Below are 16,887 nucleotides of genomic sequence, written 5' to 3' on the forward strand. Positions count from 1 at the left end.
TTCAAGATATGTATAGATCAACATTTAATTAGGCAAAAGCTAAACAGTAGAATACGCTAGCAAGTAGTTTGACAAGTTGTACAGTGTGTACAGTAGCCTTACATTCAGTCACTGCCAATTCTGGCGTGGCTTTGACGTTAGCATCAGCGGGAATGCAAGGTGATTACAACAAGTGGCATTCGTAGATATGAGCACACGGCCGTCTCAAAGAAGCTAGTTTTCTGACAACACCATACGATGATAGCACGGTAGACAAGCTTCTAGTGAGAAAGGCGTCTAGTGGTGTGTCGACTCAACGGTGTTGCAGTGCGTAGTTGAGTTTCCACTTCCGGCTTAGCATGGCGTTCACCATGCAACTTTCCTCTCCCCAAACAAGGTCTCAAATCGCGCTGTTGACTTCGCAGGTCTTCGAACAACGAGCCCGTATGTCATACAATGTAACACATGTCTTCCGGGACCGCCGATGAGTCTTAATCTTATGTATTGCAATGAAATGCGTATTTTGTCGTGGCGGAGCACGTGGAGCTACGTGCGGACCAGCGCGCTATAAAATAAAAGCGAGGTCCTACGGGACGTTGGCTGATGGACTGTAAACCAAGCAGGCTAGGAAGCTAATAAGCAATAATAATTAAGTAATCAGCAATACATACAGATACAGAACATGGTATATACATCAAAACAAGTAGTAAGAGCATTTTTAATGCGTCCATAAACAAACATCAAAATGTTAATTACTTCACCGACTCTTTAGACTGATCACACAGAATATGAATAGACAAAGCTAGCTGCCACAGTCGATGCACCGGAAAGTCTTATCCAGGCATGCACACATGGCCAGATCTCTGACAAATACTGCCCAAGCAGTCGACTGAGCCAAACACACCATTCAAACTCATGCAGCATATGCATTTCATATCTCCACCAGCAAATGTCTACACGCTACCTCACTGTGTTCACATATGATATTTGGTTCAACACCATTTAAGCAGCATGTAGTAAGAGCTTGTCTACTTAATACGAATCTACATATCTTTGATGGAATAATTCCGGAGTTGTCAAGTGCCCTGCAATGAATTTGAAAGCCATAGAACCATGCACCTAGCTGCAACTATCAACAACTGAGAAATTGGTAAAACCTGGACCTTACTTGTAAATGTTTAAAGTTTGGTAGATTGATAAAGCATGTAGTTGCAAAGAAATCGTGTTCATTGTGCAAAGAATCTTGCACAAGTTCCATATGTTTCGTCCATTCGCAATTCCTAACATGTATCAGCAAACATATTTGGCCAATCATATTGCATCTGACAATCAAATCCTACATTGACATGAGCACATTAGAACATGCAATTCACAAAATAAAGGTTCACTGCACTACAACGTGTACTACAGGTGTTTCATTAATTAGTTCTTATTCAAAACCTACTGAAGTCTTGCAGTTGCATGGTATGCAATAAAAAGATCAATCTAGTTGGAGTGATATATGTTTGGTGCTGCAACTCAATTTGATCCCATTCCTGCTTTACTTTCATTGCATGCAGTCTCATAAACAAACCAATGATTCCTATATCTACAACAATGACATGTGGCAATTGAAGTAACTTCTAGAGCAGAAAAGAATGCTAAAAGTGAGAGTGAGAGTGGACTTTACAAGATGTTTACAATGTGACCTGACTATGAATCCATTCTCAGTTGATTCCATTTGAACTTTCGGATCCATTCAGTGGCCACGCTATATGCTCCTATAGCATTCTAGAGTAAAATTGTGACATACACATGCTGCCCACTATGGCGTTCACCATTTCGTTTCGTTGTGATGCTATAAGTTCCTTCCTAGGTCACGGTCACACTGCATGTGTTCACAATATTGTTGACAGTTTAGTTTTGAGTTACAACTTGCATTTGTAATATTGAGTTCATAACTGCTGACAAGGAAGACTGCTGTCAGAATGAGCATACTACAAACAAGAACTAACACGTATGGGTACATCACATTTTACATCGAAACAAAAGCAGTTCAATGCATCCGTAGCACACACATCAAAAGAGTATATCAGAAAGATGTTATGTACTTCACTGACTTTCCCTTTTGACAAGGAGAGGATACATAGACAAAGCTGCCACAGTCAATAAGCTTGAGAGTTTTGTCCATACACAAGTGGATCGCTGACAAAAACTGCCCAATTGACTATACAAACAGACAGTTAGACTCATGCACGCACTCATGCAGAGTATGGGCACATTTCACAATACCTTGTTAGATCCACACAAAAGCATTGGTTTAACACGATAAGCAGCAGTAATGGCAAAACTAATCTTGTCTACGTCATATGTATGGGTCTCTGATGGAACAATTCCTGCATTGACAAGAGTACTAAAATAGAAACTGCCTGTAACTACCAGCAACCAAAAATGAATAAACTGTTAAGCTTACTTGTAAATATCTAAACTTTTGCGAATTTTTAAGGCCTCTTTAAAATAATCATGCTCGTCATTCAAAAAATCCACTGACATTGCACAAGTTCCATGTTTCCTCCATTCATGACTCCTAACAAAATCTGAAAATGTCAAAACGTCAGCTCCAGACTTGTACTTGTGCACATCCCTACCAGAAATTGACGTCAGTGTTGCCACGAAACACATTTGGCCAATAATACTTTAGTTTGGGCAGCAAATCCTACATCACCGTGAACACAGTCTCATGCCACATACCAGCTTTGAAATGCAACAGTACACGTACCTGTAATGAATTCACGTTTAATTTGTAGGAGTCATTGCAGTAACTTGGACCTCGCACATTATAAACTGCAGGCCTAATTAACATAAAAATCAAAGTGTAAAGCCAAACCTTTGATTGTAGAAGTTACAATATATATTATTATGACTATTTCCCAACAAGACTTATTTTCTAAACCATGCATCCATTTATTCATCTGCATGGAAGTGCAGTGCAACTCTATAGATCTAGCTCGCTAATTATTTGTGTCAAGGCAAAGTTGATTCACAGTTTATCATCTAGTCATTTTCACCACGCAAGACATAGGCGGGCAGTCGTCCATATTATTCAGTATTTATTAAGATTATTCCATTTACTATATATAATATTACTATTATAATATTACCACTAAGTTTATAATAATAGTTCTCTGAATGGTTCACTATCGAGGTTGGTGCATACTATATTTACAGGGACGGTGGAGCATGCAGGTCCGGCAGTTGCCACAGACCAATGTTCACTTTTGCCAGAAGCACATTGCCCCAAACTTCCAGTTAGTGACGTAATTGATTAAATAAATTAAATGTTTGTTACATATTTTGTACAAACTCTGTTACAAATGAAGAGGTGTGTAAGGTGCTACTGTTTGCAAAATGAGATGCTCTAAACTTAAACATCACAGCTAGTGAGTTTATAGTACAGCGTGTTCGTATATTTTTGGTGACATTTTGTTACTGTGTTAATTCTGAAGTGTATAACAGGAATTATTCAATATTGTATTTATCATATAGAAATAGAGCAATGAGAGAATTAAAGGGTGTAGAAGAAAACAACTGTGCCTCTAATTCAAGTAAACAAAAATATGAATGTGCTAAAATCACCTAGTTTGCACTTGTTTCTCAATGGGTATTTGATATTTGTTTGTTTGTTTGCTTGTGTTTGTTTGTGTATTGTCTATGTACAATCAGAAAGGACTGTGACTATTTTTCTTTATTGGTTGCATGACCTCTAGCATCGCTGATTGCTAACTGTACTTAGCGTGTTTGGATCGAGTGTCAGTGCATGAACAGATCGAAGAAGATATAGAAGTGTGCATGCAACTTACAGTCGAAACATATCTTTTCTAGATTATCAACTTTATCTCTATTGTCATAGGGTTGTCAATCAAAGTTGGTTACAAACTAGCTAGACTGTGCAGCCCTAGTATACATGTTGTAGACACGAAGCTAGATGTATACCAACCAGTATACCCCAAAAATCGAATCATCATGACTCACTGAAATGTCATGAAAGATGAGCAATGTTGAGATTTAAAAACTTCACATTTGGTTTTAGAGATAACTAGATACATGACCCGTCCTTCTTACGGGCAGAGTACTGTAGTGTTATGACGGAAGACTCAGTTTGAACTTGTGTAGACATGTCATGTGCAATTTTTTGGTAGAAATCGACATATTCCGTGTGGATTCAGTTCAAATGACTGGTATGGGCGTGTGTTCGAATAAACTGGAATGTGCTAATTCGTTAATATCCCGCTGAAGACAAATGAAAATGTAACCGAGTGTCCCATTCCAAGAAATTTGCAGCAACTTTCCCGTAGCATCGAACTTTCATACCTCTGCATCTGCCCAATTTATATTGTGCATGTGGCATTCACTAGATATATCCCACTGCTAAACAGTAGTGTGAATTTACTGTGAATTCACATTAAATTTTAGTGTGAGTTTGTGATGACTCCGTGTTGAATCCCCCGGTAACACAGGTGAATTTTTCCCGGAATGTTGGCGAAATTAAGCTGAAATTGACCCAAGTTTGCTGTGTCTTGACAAACTATTAAATGGTCATTCGTTCATGCGAATTCTTTGCAAAATGGTCAAATTCACGTAGGAAACAGTCGAATTCACACGAAGGCCAACTAGAATACGGATTAAAGTGCGTTCTTTATACTATTAACATTACAATTCTTCATCTCTAACTCTAATCTATTCGTAAAACATGCTGGTATTCTAGTAACGACATCAAATTGTCAGAGCAGTCTGTCCAGACTTCTGCTGTAATATTACGCACCTCGATCTTCTGCATGAAAATTTGACAAAACGAGCAATCCAGGCCGGGGCAACCATGCAAATTGATGCCAGCCTTCTCCTGGTCTTATCAGTCAAAGTAGTAGACTGCTATGCTCATCTTCATAATCCCAGAATCTAGCCTCGTCACCAGACTTTCTCGTGCTAGTCTTGTGAATCAATCTTGCGATTAGTTTTGTTTTCGCTTTTTGACTTGATCTACCAAAGTTGTTAATGTAATTTTAAGGCTGCAATAAAAGATCCGATGACAGCTGCAGGTCACTGGTGCATTGAGCCGTGCTGCAATCGCGTCAACATCTACGGTTGCCAAGTTTCTGCATGTACATCCGAGTCATCTTTCTGTTTTCTTAGCTTTAAAGTATTGCATCCACATGGTGCTTGTGCACGTAACTATAATTTTAGAATGACAGCTTTCATGGTACTACAGGTAGTAACAACTTTCACGAGCAACGAAGTCGATCACTGTGCGAGTGAGAAGTGCAGTCTTATCGTCTCCTTTGATTTCAGCAGCCTTGTGAATCATTTCTCCAGCTTTCTTAATTAATATTCATACTGTAGGACAATTTCTCAAATTTTCGTCTGTTCTCTAGATCCTTTTGCTTTGCGATCCTCCGTCACAAACAGACATGCACGGTACGCTTACCAGTGAATCCCTTTGCCGCATTAATGGATATACTTCTGGAAGTCCATAATTGATGACATGCAGAGGGACTGGCAGCAACAACAGGTGTTGCAGTATAACGGTGCATGTCAGCTATCTTTGATGCAGTAAAACGACCAAGGTATATACGTTTGTATGTATATACGTTTGGTAGCAAGTATAAGGTATGGTAATTTCCTTCTGGCTCGTCCACTTAATACGTACTGAATTGTCATCTCCGCTAGCTAGAATTCTAATAATTAGCTATATTGGCAGCATTCAGAAATGTCGACCAGGAAGCATGCAAGTGTAAACTCCATCAGTTCAATCATGACCAAGCAAACATGCAGGGCCAAGCTTTTAGAGTCTATATATGACTTACACATACATCGGTTAGCTCGATCGTGCTTTCTTCACAGGAGGCTCTTCGAAAGCAATTTCGCACAAGTCGCTGGTCGCCTCTACGTCCTTAGTTAGTGACAGTGATGCAACAAGCAGTGTTACGAAACAGATCTACTGCAAATCTGAAATCAAAACTGCCATGCATGTTCATTTGTATAAAGCGTGACGTTCACATTCACACTAGAAAGTTGCTAGCAATTTCCAAACTAAACTCACAACGATTTGCGTCCATACCTCGCCTAGAGAACTGTAGAAGTCAGAAATATCTCTGACTCGAGGCACGATCTACAGGTCGGAAAAGTGAGCTTTGACAACAAGATTCTACAGTTAGTCTGTTGACAGCTCATGCATGTACTAAAAGAATAACCAACTCGTGAAGCACCGACATGGAGATACCGTATGAATGCATACCGGTATATAACCGGTTATTTCTGCGATCATGATAATTCTGCGATCATGATATTTCTGCGATCATGCATGATAGTTCTGTGACTACTTCGAAGTAATAACAAAGCGCAGAAATAAAATTCGAAAATATTTAGTCCTATTCTTGGAGTCCCAGGCAGTCACTGTATGTTCGGTCACTTGCGCAGTAGTTTGAAATGTGTTGCACGTGTATTTATAATGCCGTGTGCAAGAAGGTCGCTTTGGCATGAGCATAGGTAGCTATTTCAGAGAATGACTTCGGAGATGAAGCTACTTGCAAAGCAAACCGCGATGTAGCCTACGTGATTAGTCAGCAAAGCGATGAACAACAAGGCACAGATACCAGTAGAAAGCAACCAAGAAAGCGGTCCTAAGTCTCTAGCTAATAACTGTCATAATTCCTTGTTGGAACGCAGAAATTTTTTTACTTCACAGTAATTTTTGTCTCAATTCTCAAATCGCAGTAATTTAAGACCGCAGAAATAACATACGGCGCGTGGTGAACATCAATACAAAATTTGAAAAATTCATCAATTACTATTCGAACTTAGGGCGCATCTCCACTAGGGCTTAAACATGTTTACAACATGTTTAAGTCTAACCATGTTTAAGAATAATTGCGTCTTCACTAGCGTTAAACCTGTTTTCCTGTAAACCTAAACAGCTTTTGCTAAACATGATTCAGGTAGTTTAACGAAAGTGGTTTAGGTTTAACATGATAGAAATGCGCGTTCCACGACAATGGATGTTAGTTCTTTCACGCTGCTTTTTTTTCTTTCTTTGGAGACTATTGGAAGAAGACAGAATTAGGCAATGTCAGAGAGTGCGTAGACTGATGCAGAGGGTCAGGAGAGAATGATTTCAGCAAAGACAGAGACTCGTGTCTCTGATGGTTTTCAGACGACCAGAAGATAATCTTCGACTGTCTGGTGCACAAGAAACGAATTCGCGCGGTACAACAAAGTCCCGGATAATTCTTTTAATAGCTCAGAATAAATGAACAAGTGGAGACACTGTCTCCTAAACATGTTTAGAGTCTAAACGTGTTTAACGTTAAACAAGTTTAAAGAGCAACAAGTGGAGACACAGCCTTAATGATAAAGATCATCTAGTAGTATGTGAGGTCATGTATAGTAGAAGAAACCAGTCGATAGAAACCATACGTCAATGTAACTGCACCCACATCTGGGTCACAGTTGCCCGTATGTTGCCATTAGACGCCGACTGGAAGACACCATTAGCTCTAGTTTAGTGACACTAATCTATTCCATTCTGCTTATAGTATATACTTCTAGTCAATGTACAACTGAAAAATGCTGCAGACGTCTGTGGGAGAAAGAAAAACAACGTTGAGACCCGTATGCACGCACTGGACACTCGAGGCGATTAGATCGTCTTACAACGAACCGCTTTTGAAAGTGGCAACAAATCGAAATTAGTCAGTGAGTACTTCGTCTAGCATTTGCTACTAAAAACCTTCCTTGCGAGATGGGGGCAATGAAACTTCATTTCTCGTAGTTAGCCAATGGACTAAAGTCTGTCTCAGAATTAAAGTCATAACGGGTTTGGGGGAGTAACTTGGGAGTGGCTGAGGAAACCCTGCACCTTGTAAGGACCATATGCAATGTTGTTGCAACAATCAATTATAGATCCAGTTAGCCTCAGTTTACTATCCCCTCCAGGTAAACTAACACAGGTACTAGATAAGTAAGTGTTCCCTGTACGTACCCACAACATCCAAATCTTTTAGCTACAGTAGCTTGGCTACAAGAAGTTCTTCAGTAGATGTATGTGGTGTGCAACTTGGGAGGGCCTGCCTAATTAGCGGACATCTGTCCTTTGCAGCTGTGTAAAAACAATTGCAACGCATTTTCTTTTACGCGGCTGGTTGGAACTCAATAAGCCCCATAACTGTTACAGTCCAAGTTCTAACTTAGTAGTCTGCAGTCAATCAGAACTCAGATGCATTTTCAGAAGCAAAATGATAACAGTATCCAAACCGGAAACAGACTGTGTAGTGCAGGTGACGTAACAAGTTTATAGCAGTCACCAGAGATTCCATTTGGAGGTCCCACGCATTGCCTATAAAAAACCCAGCAATTTCTATCTATTTTCCAATGGCAACACAATCAGGAAGACATATAAGAAGTATAGAAAAGTCAATTGTGCTTTCCGTGAGAGATTTCTTTGTGAAAGAAAAGGAGGATGGCCCCATCCTTCTGGACAAACCGATCCAGAGAGTAGCAGAAGCAACAGGGATGCACCAGAGAACAATCTACAGAATCTGCAGAGAACATAGAGATAAGGAACATATTGAAAGTCCAAGGAAGAGAGGGAGAAAAGAACACAGTGGACCAGTTAGAGAGTACACAGACAATTTTCAAGAGGCTGTAATCAGGAGAAGAATTCATAAATTCTACACTGACAAAGTCTTCCCCACATTAACACTACTCCATGCTGCTCTAGTAGAAGAAGAGGAGTTTCCATATTCAAGGGCAAGTTTGCATAGGATCATTAGCAGAATGGGCTTTCGACATAAAACTATGAACAGAAAAAAATGTTTATACGAACAGCACCGCATTGTGGCCTCACGAGCCCAATACCTGAAAGAAATCAAACGATTTCGATCAGAAGGTAGGCCTATTATCTACCTTGATGAAACATGGCTAAATCAGCACCATACAGTGACAAAATGCTGGACAGACTATGACGGGAAAGGTGGCCTCAAGATTCCTAGTGGTAAAGGAAAACGACTCATAATCCTTCATGCAGGTTGTGAGCAAGGGTGGATTGATGGAGCTGAACTGATTTTTGTTGGCAAAAGAGACTCAGGCGATTATCACAACGAAATGAATATTTTACATTTCATGGAGTGGTTTAGAGAGAAGCTGTTACCAAACTGTCCACCTCGATCTGTGATTGTGTTGGATAATGCCAAGTACCACAACGCAGTTGTTGAAAAAATACCAACCAAGTCAAGCAGAAAACAGGATATGTTAGACTGGCTTGCAAAGCATAAAATTCGTCATGAAAAGAAGATGTTAAAAGCTGAACTATATTTCTTAATTTGGGCAACCAATCCTGTTTCTGTATACCAAACAGACGTCTTTGCACAAGAAAAGGGACACTGCTGTTTGCGTCTCCCTGTTGGTCACTGTGAACTAAATCCTATAGAGCTCGCATGGGCACAAGTCAAAGGTTATGCAGCTAGAAAGAATACAGGGATCAGTGGTTTTACTATGGAGAACATCTTGCAACTTGCCAGAGAAGGAATGCTGGAAGTCACACCAGATCGATGGGCTGGCTGTGTGGAACATGTACGAGAAAAGGTGGAGAAACACTATTGGGAAGTAGACGGACTGAGGGACGACCTAGTTGAGCGAATGGTAATAGAAGTAGGCCATGGCGACACCTCGAGCTCTGAGTCTGAAGTAACTGTTAGCGATACAGAAAGTGACTAACTGTTGACCTTTGGTATTGTACAGGGTGTAGCAACAGCAGGTAGCTAATTTATATGTCCATTAGAGTATCAACTTCAGTCTCAATTACAGTCTTTATCTTAAAGAGTTGAAACTAATTTGGCAAGCTATGCATTTAGAGAACGTTGATTGACATAACTCCACCCTCTATCTCATTATATTTCTAAAGTGTGCTGTATCTCCTCTCTAATACACCCTATCAACAACACGTTGCCATAATTGAATAAAGGGAATCAAGAGCTATGCAATGATGCCCGTATCAATCCCGTATCTTCCAAAGTGGCCCCTCAGCTGCCCATTTTCGGTTGTGACTTTAATGCTGGGACAGACTTTACAAGCTCTCCAGCCTCTTCGATTGATAATTAATTAGGGTAAAGTCGCCTAAACGTGGACACCGCCTAAAGGTGGACAGTTGAAGTTTCACTTCTTACCACAGAACGAATTGGTCATCAACCGCGATGCGGTTTGTTGTAGTAGCAAGCACTGCGTCGTACCTTCTCGGGACAGGACGCTCTTCCAGTTGACGCCGCGTTGTCTCACTTTTTTTCCGTATGTTTAGACAGTAGCCTCGACTATCCTGCCACTGCGAAATCAGAACAATCGTGCAGCGTTACATATTCAATGCAAGCAATCACCGCTGTACGTTGGTTGCACAGCCTATGCCTTACTCTACTGTACACCATGCAGATTTCTTTATTCACCTCTATGAGCAGCGGCTAGAATCGAGAAACTTGTAATCAAAAGTGGGTGGGCCTGGGAAGTTGCATAGTAAGACTTTCTAGACCTCAACGTACACCCATGCAGAGAAAGATACGCCACTTTTTGCACATCTCTTTGCAGCACAGGACTCAGATCCAACACAAGGACAGAACACAAGAGACAGACGGCTGCTGCCATCTCATGCAGGTGAAATCCTCACTGCAGATGGATTTATAGAAAACTGAAGGTTAAAAACGTACAGAAAATGGCAAAGGAAGGAAAGCTACAATGTCAAGAAACTCGCCTACTATCAGGGAAGTCCAAGACAACGTTTGCAATGGGAGTGGCTGGTTCAAGCGTCGCAGCAGTGACGAGAATGACTCCTTTTGTAGCAGTTACGGTCAATCGTACTACCAAGACTCAAAGAAAGATAAAGAAGGATGGATAGGCAGCGACAATCCCGACTGTAGCCGTTGGTTCCACTTCGGGTGGGCCATGCGCGATGAGGTTCCTGAACCTAGCAAATTCTAGAGCTGTCCAGACTGCATAGACGTCTAGAAGACGCGAAAAGCTCGTTGCAAGCGTAGCTTCCAGTTCCGGTCATGTTTACCGTAATAGATCGTTCGAAAACGCCGCTGTCCACCCTACCACTAGAGTTAGTAGCGTTAATATCAACCTCTTTAGGACGTCACGTTCTAGTTGAATAATATCTCAACGAATAGCTACAGACTGGAGAGTGAGCCTGCGTGAACACCAAGGGCCGAGGGTAAATTGCGTTTCTAAATGAGGTTGTGGTAAGGCTTCTGATCGGAGCCATACTAATTACTTTGAAGGGTGTCCACGTTTAGGCGAGTTTACCCTAGCTAGCTAGAAGCCGAACACTATTGTGTACACGTAAACTAGTTCGTACACCAATATGCACTCACCATAAACCGTGTATAGTCCATCTTGCATTCGAATTCCAACTTGGAGGCACTCTGCACCTGTAGTCAGGATTCGCCTACGTCACAGAAGACCTAATTATTAATTAAACGATGTCAAAACTAGACAGCAAAAAACATTACCGTGCAAATGACTGGTGGCCATTGTTGAGCAAGCAGAAAGAAGTCGAATGACGACGGCTTGCCGTTGCAATGGTATGCATAGAGAAACAGAAAGGAAACGAGACTACTAAAACAAATCATTGCGATCACGCTTGAATGACGCCTCACAAACTGTATCAGAAGCAAAAAGATGCATACTAGAGACAAATGGTCGTTTTCATTCCGAAGTTGCCGCCGGAAGGATTGTACAAGGAGGGTAGTAACTCTACACTTAACCAAAAGATCCGGGTTTCGCTGTCTTACGCATGCGTAGATAGCCATGTCTAATCAACGGCTGCGAGCTGGCTAGGTGACCTAATTTTTATTATAGCCCCTAGAACAATCCCTCTGGATAGTGCCTTAGTAAGGCAGCGCTTAAATTTTTTAGGTCCATACAGCCCCTCCAGCAGAATGGGAAAAGCGTGTCTACTAAATCTTCACACACTTCAGTGTCGACCTATACATCCTATGATGGAAGACTCTAGTAGTTAGTTTAGGCGCACTTGAAAAATAATTGTTATTGCCAAAGGCGCCTTATAACTAATTAATTAAGTTAATTAACTGAAGCCTTCAAAATACCAGGTATTTTTGTGCTCAGAGCCTTAATTAATTAATTACAAGCTTATATTCATCTCACCTGTACAGATCGAGTTGCATGTCTACACAACACCCTATGCAAAACATGTACAGTCCACCTAAAAAAAGAACGGAAGAATTGATGCTGCATGGTATTCTCTGTAGATTAATTAACTCTAATATGTATATGTACTAGTGTAGTAGTAATATAATTGTTTGTGTGTATGTGTACTCTGTATGTACTTGCACCAGATTTCTGTGTGCAACAACAATGATTATACAACGAACAGAATCAATATCTTTTAGTAAAGCAAATAGCATATATAGCTGGACATGATTTGACTTTGCTGTTTGTACACTCTTGTCTGCAAATAAAGTTGTTGCATTGAAAAACAATAACAACAATAATAACAATATTGTTATAAATATAACTGGTTTTACTGTAGTTTATTGATTTGGTTCTATTAAAATCTATCTTTAAAACCATCATATTGCTATAGTGATTGTCGCTATAGAGATAGCTAGGTGTACTGTATCTGTGACAGTTGGCAGTAAATTTGATTGTTATTAGCCTCCACTACTGGTAGAGCCACATGCTTGTGAGACAATGCCCCTATATAGCTATGTAGTACTGGAGTGTGCATTAATTGTTGCAAGACTGTTAGACGAAAATTGTTTGGCATGCATATAGGGTATTTCAAGACAACCTCGATCATGCATGCTTTATCTAGACAATGGGCGTGCACCTAAACTGTCTCGATACTGACACAGGTTGCTTGTAAGTACATTAATTCATTAATAGCTATAGACATGTGATAGCTATAGACAAGCAATGATAGCTATAAGACAAGTTGAAGATATACCCTAACTTCTAAAGTAAACCACGCATGCCCAAACTTATATGCCCACTGCTGATGATCAATGCCTTTCCCAAGTGTGCAGCTGCATGGGCTGCGTCCCTGTAATCTGTCATATATGTACTTCATATTTGCTACTATACTAAAGTAGAACACCTTTAAACCAAGCAGGCTAGGAAGCTAATAAGCAATAATAATTAAGTAATCAGCAATACATACAGATACAGAACATGGTATATACATCAAAACAAGTAGTAAGAGCATTTTTAAAGCATTTTTATTCATAATTATGTGTTGACTGTAGCACATATCATTGTACAAAAGACTAGACAATATAAGTTACATAACCTCATGCACTTCATCTTATTATTGCATTATATTTTCTGTTAGCTGTTTTGGGAGCTGCTATTTGTATTTGTCAATATACTTTAGTTTTGAAGCAGTGTATTTTCTTGGTTTGTACTAGGTGTTTTGAGAGTTCACAGATCTGGTAGAGTTCTATGCAACCGGGTAACATAACAATGGAAGTGACTGCTGGTACTGAAAGTGGAAAGCTACAACAAGTTATGTCAGTCCATCCATGGTAAACATTCAACACCATCTCGTTTGTAACCCAGATTTGGAGCAACTGCTGAATTCTAGATGAAGCATTTCATACTAAAAAGTAGTCAAACTCTAAGAATATTTATCTACTCAGATTGAGTTTATATGTATTGTTTAATATATATGATACATGCAGTTGATGAGTTCGTTGACCGACTGATGTTGCCAATCTATTTTTGCTGTGCTAACAACCTCATGTTCACCATGCATGTCAGTTTCCTACAGTCCCAATTGGATGCACATCATTCAATGCAATTGAATGATGAACTCTACTGACCCAGCAGCCACTATGTATTACGGCTGCAAAAGTAGCTGTGTGTGCATACGTGTAACCAGATCAAAATTCAGTTGCCACAAGCAACTGCGTCATGCACCAACTGTTGCACCTGTCTGAGCAGAATGACAAGAAATGTTAGACAATCTGATTTCATAAAACTTGATAAGTAAATGCAGCATTAATTTAATTTAAAAACAAGCCCAAACCCAAGCACATTTTAATTTAAAAAACAAGCTCTCATAATGAGGCGGAGAAGAGTCTGGCTACACAAGACTATCTTCAAAAGTCTTCAAGATCAACACTAATGTTCTACAATGTCAGTGCCTTTTCAAACCTCTGAATTCAAAGTTGGGATGTCAAGGTTCACTACATAACACCGTAACTACAGGTGTTTCATTAGTTTTTATTTTACTGAAGTCGATCAGTAACTGAGTTGGTATGCAACAAAGAAATCAATCTACTTAGAGTGATGGTTGGTTCTGCTACTCAATTTGATGACACATCCCTGCTTTACTTTCATTGCAGTATTAATTACAAACAATTAAACCAATGATTCCTATCTACACTAAAGACCAGCACTGTGGCGATTGAAGTAAATTCTAGAGCAGCAAGAAATGCTAAAAAGTCAGAGTGAGAGTGGACTTTACAAGATGTGTAGAGTACGTGAACTGACTATGAATCCATTTTATTGGATCCATTCGGACTATTGGATCCATTCAGTGGCCACAGTACACCCCCATAACATTTTAGTGAAGATGTGACATACCTGCTGCCTATCAGGACGTTCACCATTTCATTTCTGATGCTATAAGTTCCTTATGAGGTCACGGTCACACTGTATTCACATTGTGGCCGGTTGACAGTCTAATTTTGAGTTACAACTTGCACTTGTAATATTGAGTTCATAACTGCTGACAAGGAAGACCGCTGTTAGAATGAGCATACTATAACAAAAAAAGTAACATGTACGGATACATCACATTTTACATCGAAACAAAACCAGTTCAATGCATCCATAGCACACACATCAAAACTGTACATCAGAAAGATGTTATGTACTTCACTGACTCTTCAGGTTGACAAGCAGAATAAACATAGGCAAAGCTGCTACAGTCAATAAGCTGTAGAGTTTTGTCCATACACAAGTGGATCTCTGACAAAAACTGCCCAATTGACTAAACAAAAAGACAGTTACGTTCATGCACGTACTAATTAATTCATACTCAGAGTAAGGGCACACTTCACACACACCTCATTAAAGCCGCACAAAAGCATTGGTTTAACACCATACGCAGCAGTAATAGCAAAACTAATCTTGTCTACGTCATATGTATCGGTCTCTGATGGAACAATTCCTACGTTGACAAGAGCACTGAAATAAGAGTCACTTGTAACTACCCGCAACTGAGAAATGAATAAACTGTTAAGCTTACTTGTAAATATTTAAACTTCTGTGAATTGATATGACAGTTTCAAAAAATCATGTTCATTGTTCAAAAAGTCCACTGACATTGCACAAGTTCCATGTTTCCTTCATTCATGTCTCCTAACAAAACTTGAAAATGTCAAAAAAAGTCAGCTCGACTTGTGCACATCCCTACCAGAAACTGTAGTCACTTGAGTCAGCAAACACAGAGGGCCAATCATACTTCAGTTCGGACAGCAAATCCTACATTACCACAAACAGTGTACACATACTTTCAAAATCACTACCGTTTTACCGTGCATAAAAGCGCATGTGCCTATAAGTGAAATCAGGCTCTTTCAAGAATAGGACTAGTTGATAAAGATAGAAGTGCATGCACCTCCAAGTGAACAACAGAAATTCATTTGATCAAGTGTTGTGTTGACTAGAATTATGTTCAGACTATCAAACCTACTACTCTAGGTAGCTTTTGTCTAAAATACTGTCATAATCGTTAGCTAAGTGATTGTGTCTTCATCAATAATATCGATCTAGGAGTTTCCAACGTCGTCACTGTCATCATTGTCGTCATCATCGATGCTGCTGAAATTGCGCTCTTTTTCAGATACGAACTCTTCTAGAAGCTGACGTAATCGAAAGAGTACATGTTATAAACAAAGAAGTTTCCTGTTGTTGACAGACAGCAATTGATACCATACCCTCCAAGAATTTTACTCTAATTCTGTCTCTAGATTTCCAACATTTGTCTGTACTAGCTCGATCACTCTGCTACGTGGAGATATAGCTGGCCAAGAAACCTCATAAACAAGCGAGGTATGGGCGCACTGGTTCATAACACTCACATATAGGCGCATGCGCTTTAATGCACGGCAGTACCATGCAACAGTACCTTTAATGAATTCATGTTAAATTTGTAGAAGCCATTGCAGTAACTTGGACCTCTTGCAGTATCAACTGCAGGCCTAATCAACATAAAATCAAATTAAAGCCAAACCTTTGCTTGTAGTTACAGTATGCTATTATGACTAGCTGCCAACAAGGCTTATTGTCTAAATCAATGCATCCATTGATTCTGCATGGAAGTGCAATGCAACTCTAGCTTATTCTGTCAAGCAAATTTGATTCACAGTTTATCATCTAGTCTTTTCCACCAAGACATGCGGGCAGTCGGTCATTATTTGTTAAGATTTTCCCATTTACTATATAATATTACCATAAAATATTACCACTGTCAGGACACTGACTGAGTTGCACTAATAATAGTTGACTGTTCTCTGAATGGTTCACTATCAAAGTTGTTGCATACTATTGTATTGATAAAACTTGTTTTGTTGTAGTGTTTCCCCGTGTTTGGATGGGCGTAGTGCACACGTGAACTCTCACGGAGACCCCTACTGTAAACTCACTGTCAGTGAATCAAGTCTGCCCGGCCTAACAGTTTAATTTAAGCTGTCGATAACTGTCAGTAATTTAATGCCTAAACATAGCCCTTGTGTAGCTAATTAATTGAAGGGGTACATAGAGTAAAATTGTGTAAGTATATCGTTCTTCTTGCCTAACTTCTTCAGAAAAGCCAGAGACATAAGCTACAAGATGATTAGATGATAGTATACTTTCAAGACA

At 39.8% G+C, this 16,887-nt stretch overlaps 2 protein-coding genes and 1 long non-coding RNA gene across 5 annotated transcripts in view; 1 reads left to right on the forward strand and 2 right to left on the reverse strand.

The window, feature by feature from the left end:
• Positions 1–1,872: 1,872 nt before the first annotated feature.
• On the reverse strand, positions 1,873–11,912 carry LOC134180355 (ribonuclease Oy-like). 2 transcript variants are annotated; one of them, XM_062647495.1, is made up of 8 exons: positions 11,685–11,912; positions 11,508–11,610; positions 11,370–11,443; positions 2,738–2,810; positions 2,607–2,674; positions 2,432–2,545; positions 2,251–2,371; positions 1,873–2,185 (listed from the first exon to the last, which is right to left on the reverse strand). In XM_062647495.1, exons 1-8 carry the CDS (start codon positions 11,705–11,707, stop codon positions 2,051–2,053), a joined length of 711 nt encoding a protein of 236 aa, XP_062503479.1. In that variant the 5' UTR covers positions 11,708–11,912; the 3' UTR covers positions 1,873–2,050. The 2 variants fall into 2 exon arrangements, with proteins under 2 accessions (XP_062503479.1, XP_062503478.1); XM_062647494.1 differs by having other exon boundaries at positions 11,508–11,613.
• On the forward strand, positions 8,074–10,074 carry LOC134180164 (uncharacterized). The gene has a single exon (XM_062647258.1). The coding sequence runs from the start codon at positions 8,383–8,385 to the stop codon at positions 9,724–9,726; it is 1,344 nt and encodes a 447-aa protein (XP_062503242.1). The 5' UTR covers positions 8,074–8,382; the 3' UTR covers positions 9,727–10,074.
• Positions 11,913–14,533: 2,621 nt separating the features above from the next.
• The window catches only part of LOC134180368 (uncharacterized), a 3,361-nt gene continuing 1,007 nt past the window's right edge, over positions 14,534–16,887 (reverse strand). The window contains exons 2-7 of one of the 2 annotated variants that reach the window (XR_009969979.1): positions 16,154–16,226; positions 15,440–15,507; positions 15,272–15,384; positions 15,090–15,210; positions 14,898–15,013; positions 14,534–14,782 (exon numbers count right to left, since the gene is read on the reverse strand). This is a non-coding gene — a long non-coding RNA (uncharacterized LOC134180368). Of the gene's footprint in view, positions 15,014–15,089; positions 15,211–15,271; positions 15,385–15,439; positions 15,508–16,153; positions 16,227–16,887 lie in introns of both variants that reach the window. The other variant, XR_009969978.1, reaches the window with a different exon arrangement.

This window comes from Corticium candelabrum, chromosome 5, assembly GCF_963422355.1.
Source record: "Corticium candelabrum chromosome 5, ooCorCand1.1, whole genome shotgun sequence".
NCBI lineage: Eukaryota > Metazoa > Porifera > Homoscleromorpha > Homosclerophorida > Plakinidae > Corticium > Corticium candelabrum.